At 54.5% G+C, this 10681-nt stretch overlaps 1 protein-coding gene across 1 annotated transcript; it reads right to left on the minus strand.

Moving 5' to 3' along the window:
• Window positions 1–2872: 2872 nt before the first annotated feature.
• Window positions 2873–10427, minus strand: LOC119104467 (plectin). The gene is made up of 6 exons (XM_037228183.1): window positions 10383–10427; window positions 9742–9834; window positions 8711–8779; window positions 7014–8187; window positions 6496–6592; window positions 2873–3705 (listed from the first exon to the last, which is right to left on the minus strand). Exons 2-6 carry the CDS (start codon window positions 9824–9826, stop codon window positions 3679–3681), a joined length of 1452 nt encoding a protein of 483 aa, XP_037084078.1. The 5' UTR covers window positions 9827–9834; window positions 10383–10427; the 3' UTR covers window positions 2873–3678.
• Between the last annotated feature and the right edge of the window lie 254 nt (window positions 10428–10681).

Below are 10681 nucleotides of genomic sequence, written 5' to 3' on the forward strand. Positions count from 1 at the left end.
TACGCCATGTGATAGAAGAAATTGTCGTAGCGGGTCACGCGGCTGCCGGGCCGGGCCGGGGTCTCGCCGGCGCCCCTGTCCCGCCTTGCCGCCCTCCATACCTCCCCACGCCGCCCGGCGTCCGGTGCCGGCGCGCCCCGGCCGTCCCTCCGTCGGCAGCGCGCAGCGCCGCCCGGCGCGGCGCTCGCGCAGAGCCGAAACAGCGCTCGGCGCAGGGAGAGAGCCGCCTGTCGGCCGGCCGGGTCACGGCCGGCGCGAGGTGGCAGGGCGCCGGCGGCCGCCGGTCGGCCTATGTCGGCACCAGTCAGCCGGCCGTAGGCGCGTCGGTCGGTCGCGGCGCCAGCCGCCGCCGCCCCCAGCTGCGACGCCGGTGCTTGCCGCCTCAGGTCATGCTGCACTCTTTCCCCCGGGGGGGACCGACTCGTCGGCTCCCGGCCCAAAGCCATCCCTCACCGAACCGCGCCTTCGCCACCGGCCGTCTCCCGGTGTGGACCAGTAGGCTCTCGGCAATCGTTGCGCAAATCCCGTCTCCCTCCGCTCAGCACCGGACGCCCCCCCCCCCCCCCCTCCCCCGCCCATCCAAACCTTCCCTTCCGCTGTCGCCGGGGCGAGGCCCGGGTCCGGCCCAACCTGGCCGGTCGGGTTGCGCGTTTCGGCCGCGTGGCGGCGCCACCGTGGGCGACCGCGGCCGCTCCACTGCAAACAGACTTCTTTTAATGCGTGCCCGGAGGCAGCGGCGAAGAGCGCGGATGCCAGAGTGAGACAAGACCTGCTGAGGCTCCGACGGCGCGGGGATGCAGCGCGCCGATCGCTGGAGGTTGTGCTCTTTACAATCGGTTTTTCTCTTCCTCATCACCGTTTCTTGTCTTCCTTTCCTGCTTTCTTCTCTCTGTCTGCCCTCCCTCTCTACTGTCTGCGTTTTGCTGTACGGCTTTTCTCGGTGCCCGTGTGATTCAACGTCCCCGTTCTTTTGAGTATGTCCGTGTGCGTTTCCGCCTGGCCTGTTTTGTTACCTGTGACCGCGTTCCGGACTTGCCCCTTTGCTCCAGCACTCCTGTCTCCTCTTGCCCCGTCTCTTTGGCCGTTGTCTTTTTGTACAGTGTGTAGTGTTGCTGCGATTCGACTCTGCGGTAGGAACTATTAACCGAAGTGGTGCTTTTGGTTCACAGTTATGCCTCCGCCTGCCACACCCTGTCCTTTCTCCGGCGTCACGCCCAGTTGCTCCGGGATCCTTCCGTTGTTGTTTTGGCAGCCCTTGTGGCGCCAGTTATGTACCTTGTGCTGATGGAGCTGATTGACTCGCATATTTTATAAATTATCTCTCCGGAATTGGCGGTGCCGCTTAGCAGTCGTGCGCGTGACGGGCGGATGCGCGTCAGTCAGGCGTTGCCATGGCGACCAACCGTGGCGCCAATCCGCGCCGTCCGTCCGCTCAACGCAAACAGGCGCCATGTTGGGGCGCACGCTTTGAAGACCGAACGTCCGGTCTTGGGAGATCACAGGTATTCGTTCGGACGCGTCATGATTGTACTAACAGCAACGCCTGTCCACCCGGTTGTAATTGTGAAAACAGCAAACTTAATAAAGCGTATTCCGTATACAGTAGATGCTTAAGTGTTTTCCTCGCGCCTGGTCTTCGATGGCGGCGACAATGATTGGTCGCTTCTGATCGAAACAGAGTGAATTGGATGCTCCCGTTCGTGAAAATGTCAGAAAAATCTCCTCCAGAGTGCCGAAGAGCACGCGCTCGTGAAACTTTTGTCCTGTCGTCTGTTTCGATGATGACATTTGAGGGCCGAGGCATTTGAAAGAGGGGTTATTACGGGGCCTTCATCTCCGATGTCTGAAAGGGAATATTCCATATTTGAATATATTGAAACAAACATCGGATTTGATATGAGCTCACTTGTAACATCCGCGTACTTTTAAATGAAAAAGACTGATCAAGGCAACACAATATTTCGGTTTAGTGCATATGGTCCTCAGTACGTCATTGGTTACGCGCTGCAATGTTTGATGGCACCCTGCAATACATTCATTGACGGCTACTTAACGACCGTTTTGTCTGGGAGTCGTTTTCAGGAACGTCAAATATCAGCGACTTAAGCTTATTTTTGTTGGCCTTGTTCGCCGCATGGATAGTGGAATGACAGGATTTAGATGACGTTATTTTGGCGTCATGGATGCCTGGGCGACCTTGAAATGTCTCCCCAAAATAGTCTGCACATATTTCCGAGCGTACACCTCAGAAACCAGAGGGGTTAGGTCTGAAGACAGATTGGGGCTGTAAACTTCACCAAATGATCTTCAAGATAGCTATTTCAGTTCAAAACCTCATACAAGCGTAGCACACTCCCTTTAAGCCAGTCTTGCCGAAACAGGGAAGGGACCGCTGTGAATGTTTTTTCACGGTTATGCATTGGGCGCGTGTAACTAGAGCCAAATTGAGTTGTTTTACTGTTTTTTTATGGTCACCATACCTGGGTATCGATGTCCGGGGTCGGCATTTGGCGTATGCAACAATAGGTTTAATCAGATAAATATCACCGTTGGTTCCAAAATATGTCAGGGACAGGCGAAGACAAGGCTCCATCAGCTTACTTATAAAATAGTAAAATAATAACTATTTTTAAAAAAGCCAAACAATAGTAAGTACCCCACTCAACGTTAGCCAGTGCAACAAGTTAGTGAAACGAAATGATTAAATTGCTAGTTTGGTGATTTGAAGGTAATAGCCATAACATTTAACTGATTATTAGACTCAGTGGAACGAGTTAGTTAAATCAAAGTTAAATGAAGCGTACTGCATGCCCCGCCGAATAGCATCGACAAGAAATGCCAGTTCTGCAAGTCGGCGGAAGAAAAAATGCCGTTGGAAAAACCACAGTATATTGATGTCGATTCACTGACGTCGTTGCCGGCTCGCTGTCCGCCACGCAGGCTCACTTGTTCGCTTTATCAGCTGCAAGTTATGGGTCATTCGGTTTGGTCCCATTCACTACACCATGGTGCCAATGTGCGTGCGCAGTCACTGGGACTTCCTACGCATGTTTGACATGGCCAGCGCTACCGATTCTTAATGGACGCCCCGCCCTTCTTTAACCATGTGGTGTACCCTGACTGACAAATACGATTGATTAGGACTCAGCTTCGCTTTATGATTGTGTAGCAAACTGAATCGCGAAATACCGGATGGAATCGGTATGAGGAATCCCAACTCAAACCACAGTCATTCCCTCTGATCTGGGACGCGTTCGTGATTAGACATGCGTGCTTCGCCACACCGGGAGCCGGCATGTAGCAGCGATAGTACAAACACTTCCTTCTAACGTAACGTCTAACGTCGCGTCTAACGTCCAACGCACAGTCAGCCGTAGGCTCTGTTATGGTTGGCTGGTGGGTGGTCAACCAAAGGGGTGCACCGAGCTGAACTTGCCTGTTACACCCCGACCTCGTCGAGATCTCACTACACCCCGATACACGTCCAGTGGCCTGACGCCAGGCGATGCGCGCACCGCGTGTCCTGTGACGATGCGGTGATGGGAGATTGCATCGTGACCCCGTGGGAGTTTGCATCGTGACTTCATCCCGTGGGCCACCTCGGCTGCGGAGAGACGAGGGCCCGGCGTGCGGCGGTGGGGCGGACGGATGACGTCACACCGACGGGTGACGTCACGGTCACGTCAGGCGGGCGTAACGACCGACCTGAAACATCAGCACAGGTGACGTCACCGATTGTTTCTGATGGCGGCGAAGTAGGATCTGGCGTTATTCGCTCGGCGATGCGCACGCTTTATTACTTTGCGGTCTTATCACATGCTTGGTATTGCCAACGGATACTATTACGCGACAGTATAAATTTATTTTTAGTTCATCTCTGTTGGTTCTCATGTCAGCGGATCATACTGTTCACATGTCGTTGGAGATATCAACTGTTACCTGCTGTGGAATTCTACGCTGCCTACTCATAATTTCGCACGCTCATTAATGCTTTAAACGCAAAGTCCATGTAATATATCCTCGCATCCATGCTGCGTGGAATCGGTAAAGATGGCTCCATGTCCTGCGCGCGTGGTTAGATCACCGTTACTCTGTTTTAGTCGGGTCATATCAACACCATTATCGGAGTCATTTTTTCTGCTCTGCTTTCGTTCGATGACATTCGGCACTGACTCTGTGGCTGATGAATAACTTGGAGGTAACTACCAATCAGTTCGCTCGAGCATGCCACGATGATCTGTGGTCCAAAGCTTTACTAAATTTGCATGATTTCACATGGAACATCATTCCAGGAACGCAGGGCGCCCATGTCAATCACTGCGACATGGTGCAGTAGTGCACGCCGGGTTTTACTCAGAGCGAGGATTTGGTGCCTCTGGTATGTCTATAACGCCTCCGGGTTAAGGGGTCCTCTTGCCCTCAGCAGCCATTGTTAAGCCCATGCGCAGCCGGAGGTACAAGTTCGAGAAGCCCCGAATGCTGCGCCGGTTCCGGAAACCTTTCCTTCTGCAATTTATGATACAAACACAAAATCTTTTGCAGTTCGCTCCAAAGGCCCTTTGCGGTCATCATGGCCATTCCGCGCTGCCTGAATGGCCTCTGAATTACGCTTTAGAGCGAGGGGGGAGGGGGAGCACGGCCTTTTAATCCGCCGTTGCTGGGCCACCGTATGACCTTTCAAGGCGTTTGTCGTTTGTCAGACACGGTTTGCGGTGACCTTTCAAGCCCGTGTGACGGTCCCGCTTTAGCGCAAATCGGCCCTGTTATCGCTTGACTCTGGCAGGCCTGACCTTTCAAGCGCAGTGCCACGGCTCCGTTGCACGCGTCAGACCGAGCAAGCACCGACCATGCTACTGGTGATGGTAATTATCAGCACCGGTGGGTAATGGTGCTGGTAGTGGTCGTGGTATATGCACCAGTACACTTTTTGAGTAATGCCTTCACTCAAACGCGACCTGGCCACCGATGGGGCCATCGCGGGCTGGTGTCACCGGTCAGAAGCGTTAGCCCCGAGCCGTCTCGGTTCGCTGGAGGTCGTTGCGCACCCACAGGGATGTAAATGGAAAAGTCTGTATGCGAATAAGCATCATTGGTATGTTGTGGCATGCTCTTACCGTTGTGGTCTGCAAAAAGATGGCTTTCGTGTGTGAGCCAAAAAGACGTTTGGCAAACGTGTTTGCGCGCCGTGTGAGAAGTAGCAATATTTAAAAATAAAAGTGGTCATTTTCCGACCCTGACAAATGTTTGGTACCATGGAGTTATTCATTTCGGCTCAAGAGTGTGTGTCGACCACAGTGGTCATTTTGCACGAGGTCCATTTTAGTTATTTTGAATTAATTGTATGTGGCCAGAGCCTTTCTAACATGTTGACTAAGACAGAGAGTTCCCCACGCCTGGCCAAGTTTCCTTTATTCAGATGTCGTCCCCACTTACGGGTGGTCTAAGAGGGAAGGACTGGGCTGGTGGACTATTGTGAGGGGAAAATAAAAAATGTCTCAGCTACGTCCTTGAGTCTTCGTCCGCTTGTCAACGCGCGCCCGGGTGGCCGGTTGAATACCCTCCACTTGGGCGGGGGGAGGGGGGCAATTTGACCCCTGAGATCTCAAAAGCTAAGAGAGTCAGAGACACAAAACTCATAGGGCGTGATGGCCTGTAGGTGAACAATGGCAGAAGTGAATTCACTTCTGCTATTGTTTCGATTAAGGCATGTTGCCGGAATATCAGCCAATCTATTTCTCCATTCTCCTGGTTTTTCTCAAAGGAATAAGGTCATTATTACTGTCTCACCTTACAAACGCTTGAAATCAGCTGTCACGTGTCGTTTTAAATAGCAAACAGCCTCGTAGCGCGGCGTGACTAACGCAAACCGATAACTGTGAAGACAGCTGGCCACAATCCAGGCTGCAGTACCACCACAGTCAGCTGTCACAGGGTGTACCAGCTGGGTCAAGGGCGTGCCCAGCTCTCTCACGAATAAAGTCGAATTTCAACCGCACCACAATCCACGGCCGTCATCGCCTTCAGTGATCAAGACCAGGACTGGTGGCGAAAGTAGTTCCTCATGATGTACGCATCGTGTGGACGCCACTAGGTGAGGACACTGCGGCACCACTGGTATCGGCTTCCGGAGGATCCCACGTGGGAGTAAGGGACGCGTCGTCGTCGATCAGAGTTGTGTCCGCCACCACTGGTATCGGCCACCGAAGGTATCCCCGTGGGAGTAAGGGATGCGTCGTCGTCAGTCAGAGTTGCGTCCGTTACCACCGGTATCGGCTACCGAGAGTCTCCACGAGGGAGTCTAGGATGTGTCGTCGGCCAGAGCTGTCGTGTCCGCTATCACTGGTATCGGCTGCCGAAGGTGTCCACGTGGAAGTCCAGGATGTGTCGCCGTCGGTCAGGGCCATCATGTCCACTACCACTGGTATCGGCTACCGAAGGTCTCCACGTGGAAGTCCAGGATGTGTCGCCGTCGGTCAAAGCTGCAGTATCGGTTACCTGGTGCGGGCCGGCCGGCCGGGTGCTGGTGGTGTTGTTGTACACGGTGTTCTCGTCGTCTTCCAGCAGCAGGTTCTGTGGCTTGGGTGATTCGGGGCTGTGGACAGCCGTCAGCTCCGTTTGATGACGCATAGACTCAGCGGCAGAGATGCTCTGACGAGCGCAAGCGGTCCAACGAGCCATGACGGTTTGTTGGATTGTTTGAGATGGCATGGGCGAGCTACGTCGTCTTATCTTACAACGCTTAGAGCTCAAAACCAGAGAAAAAGTCTGGTTTAATCGTGCGGGTAAATTTCTTGCAGAGTTACCATCAGCACATTAGACGATGCAGCCGCATCAAACAAAAGGAAGCCCTATTTTGCGCTGCTGTTAAATTTCACCTGTAGCGTTATTGTCAGCACATGCTGGCCTATCACACTCCGAACGCCGCATCAGATCTCATATTTTTACAAACTCCTGCTGGCAGCAGTTCGCATTTACCGTGCCCCAGTGACGTCACCACACGGACGAATTCTCACCTGAAGTGGCGGAACCAGACTCCAACCACGGTGAGCAGGACAAGGCCAATCACGGCGCACATGACCACCGTCATGGTCGTCGCCTGCCACGACTTGAAGGCGGCGGCCTTGACGTGACCCTTGCTGCCCGCTGCGATCTCTGCCTGACCTTGATGGCTGCCCACAGACCGCGTTTGGCCGCTGGTCAGCGTTTCTGGGGCGTCAACTGCAGCATTGTGGTCTTTTGAATTCCAGGAGGACGCTTCCTCGTGATCACCTTTTTTCTGCACTGCGCCGTCGTCATTAGCGAAGAAATCATCGTAGATGTGAGGATCTCGGTCATCATCATTCTGTTCGCTGTCATCTTCGTTTTCATCTTCGTCTGAGTAGCTATCACCCAATGACCGATCCGTGTCTGGTGATAAGTAATCGGTCGCGTTAGCATGGACTTGTGCCTCAAGTTGTGTGATTTCTCCTGCAATCTCTCGTTCTCGGGCTTCCTGCTGCAAGGCACTCGGAGACTGCCCCGATTGTATTTCTGCCACAACTTGTTTCACCTCCCTCGCGATCTCCTGCTGTTGCGCCCCATGTTGCGATCTGTCTGCATTCTGCGATTCTGCTTCAGCTTGTTCGATCTCTCTCGCAACCTCTTGCTGCTGTGCTACCTGTCGTGATGTATCAGAAGAGCCTTGTCCCGATTGCGCTTCCGCCTCAGCTTGTTTGATCTCTCTCGCAACCTCTTGCTGCTGTGCCACCTGTAGTGATGTATCAGAAGGGCCTTGCCCCGACTGCGCTTCCGCTTCAGCTTGTTTGATTTCCCTCGCTATTTCCTGCTCTTGCGCCTCGTGTTGTGACCTACTGTGGGGTTGCCCCGACTGCACCTCTGCCACCACGTGCTTCACCTCCCTAGTGATCTCTTGCTGCTGCGCGGTGCGGTCCGCCGGTGCGGCCGTGGGCTGCTGGACCTCTCGCGCTACTTCCTGCTGCTGGGCGCGCTCCCGGGCCGCGCCGGTGGCCTGGTGACCGCGCTCCTCAGCCTCCAGCCGGCGCACCTCTCTGGCCACCTCCAGCTCGCGGTCCAGCTGCTGGGTGGCGCTGTGGCTCTGCTGCGGCTGCGAGCGCCGGTACCGCCCGATGCCGCCCAGCCTGCTGCTCGCTTCCTGCCGACCGGCGGCCGTCGAGCTGAGTGGCCCGTCTGCCGTCGGGGAAAGCGAACATCAGTTGTGTGGTGTCTTCGCCCGACCAACTCACCGTAACTGTCTGACCCGGCTGCGGCTGTAGTGCGGTTGAAGGACGCTGAGGGGAACCACGTCAGGCAAGCAAAGAGGAAGACACGAGCTTGATTCGGGGAGGTGCTCCAGGCTCACACGACACACACCTTGGGACTGCTGGCTACCAGCGTGTGCAAACGAAAGAGCCCAAGGGAGCAGTCAAGCACATTAGGTCCACTGAGACTCAATATGGTCAAGACAATTTCGGCTTCAGAGCTGGCATATGGATAAAGAACTCCTCCAATGTATCCATAACTCTGCTGACATAGCAAAAACAGGGTGTTAAGCGTTTGTAACACAGATTTCCAGCTAACAAAAACATCAAAGTAGCTGACATTATGAACATCCTTCGCGGCGGGAGCCATGTGACTGGCGACGGAACCCTGCCGAAGGCTGGACGATGACGGGCCTTCTCCGCAGTCCGCCCGCCTCTCTGAGAGGACTCACCGCTGATGTGGTGAGGCGACCCGTCCCGCTGGAGGCTGCTCAGCAGTGGAGTGCCGCTCACCGGAGCCCCTGCGTGAGTAGCGCACGTCACGCTGGGCCCGTGTGCGTTGACTTTGGGGGTGTATTGGCCCACAACACGCACTCGCACAACACCCATTGCGAGTCTGTATGTGTCTAGGGAGAAGTGGCATTTTTGATCCTAACAAAATGGTAAGATTTGACAGTAGGAAGAAATCAATATCGCGCCTTAAGTTCCCACATTCCTTGCTCCCTTCCTTTACTGTTACCTACATCCTAGCCCTTGGCACCCGGGGAGCCCTATGTCGTGCAGTCCAGATCACTTATGGGTCGCGTTAACGCGAAAATAGCAGTGTCCATAATAATTCATATCCTTGTTGTGGATCCACTGCCGAATAGGACGTCTTTTAGGCAACGAAGTCAGACACCGCCCTTACCGAGCGTGATCGGCATCATAGAGAGCATGCACGCGCTGCGCAACATCAGCATCACGCGTATCAGACTTTGAGTAGCGTCGACATCAGACAGCATGCACTCATCGAGCGCCAGTTTTACCGGTTTCACTAGACACTCGGCAGGCAGCGTCAGACACTTAACGAGCGACGCCGATATTATGTGTGGTAGGTCCTCGTCGACAACGTCCAAGGCATCGCCGTGTACTCGTCGGGCAACGTCAGAATCACAGACAGGTCCGACGCGTTGTCAGGCACTCACCAAGCAACGTCAGAATCACAGACAGGTCCAACGCGTTGTCAGGCACTCACCGAGCAACGTCAGAATCACAGACAGGTCCGACACGTTGTCAGGCACTCACCAAGCAACGTCAGAATCACAGACAGGTCCGACACGTTGTCAGGCACTCACCAAGCAACGTCAGAATCGCAGGCAGATCCGACGCATCACCGTGTACTCGTTGAACAACGTCAGAATCTCAGACGGCCACAGCCGGCACATGCCAGTATCCCAGACAAATCCGGATATGCTACGAGCACTTATGGGACGGCCTCACTCACTAAATGACGTCAGCAGTAGACAAAACAGCAGCACAGCAGCTGCTTGCCGTGGCCTTGCGTCTGTCGCCGACAGCTGAGAACGCATGACGACCCCTGAAGAACGGTGAGTGAGAATCAACACCACCGGACAGCTGAATTAATCCATCCGGTGACGTCACTGGTAGCTGACGTGACGTCACTGAGCGGCTCTCTTGGGAGGCGTCCCCTACAGACGCATGAGATTCGTCGGAGTGACACCCATGTGCAACTAACGAATTCCAAGAACACGATTCTTCTGGATTGGGCAGCTGATGAAAGAACAACCACAAGAAAAAAGTATAACTTAAATTGCTACGAATGTGGGATGCCCGTGCCATCAGGTCTCAACTAATGCTACTCATCAGCTTTTCGAAAATCCACGAAAACATTGCTGATATACTTTGTTAACCGTTCAAAAAGCGTTATGCGTACTTCCTAATGTGCGCTTGTGCCTAAATTCAGATTCAATACAATGCATTGATAACTAGTTTACTGTAATACGATCACAATGAGGTACTTCAGGCTACGCGCAGACCACACGACGCCGTACGTGATCATCAGATGGCGTGGTAAACCACGTGACGTCTTTTTCTGCTCTGCATCGCCTGCGTCTTGCATCTTACCTTAGCTTGGTCCGTGCGTGCGCTCCTACTCCGCCTTAAGGTCGGCTTCCCAGCGTCCCGGCAACACCTTCGCGGTCACCCTACGCGCAGGCAGCACCAGGACGCGTGCGCAGTGGCCAGACAGGGTACGGTGCGACGCTCACTCCACGCGCAAGGCAGCACCAGGACGCGTGCGCAGTGGCCAGACAGGGTAACGGTGCGATGCTCACTCCACGCGCAGGCAGCACCAGGACGCGTGCGCAGTGGCCAGACAGGGTACGGTGCGGCGCTCACCCACGCGCCGTCGGTCGCGGCGGCTA

Source organism: Pollicipes pollicipes, unplaced genomic scaffold (assembly GCF_011947565.3).
Source record: "Pollicipes pollicipes isolate AB1234 unplaced genomic scaffold, Ppol_2.1 Scaffold_6052;HRSCAF=7182_pilon_pilon_pilon, whole genome shotgun sequence".
NCBI lineage: Eukaryota > Metazoa > Arthropoda > Thecostraca > Pollicipedomorpha > Pollicipedidae > Pollicipes > Pollicipes pollicipes.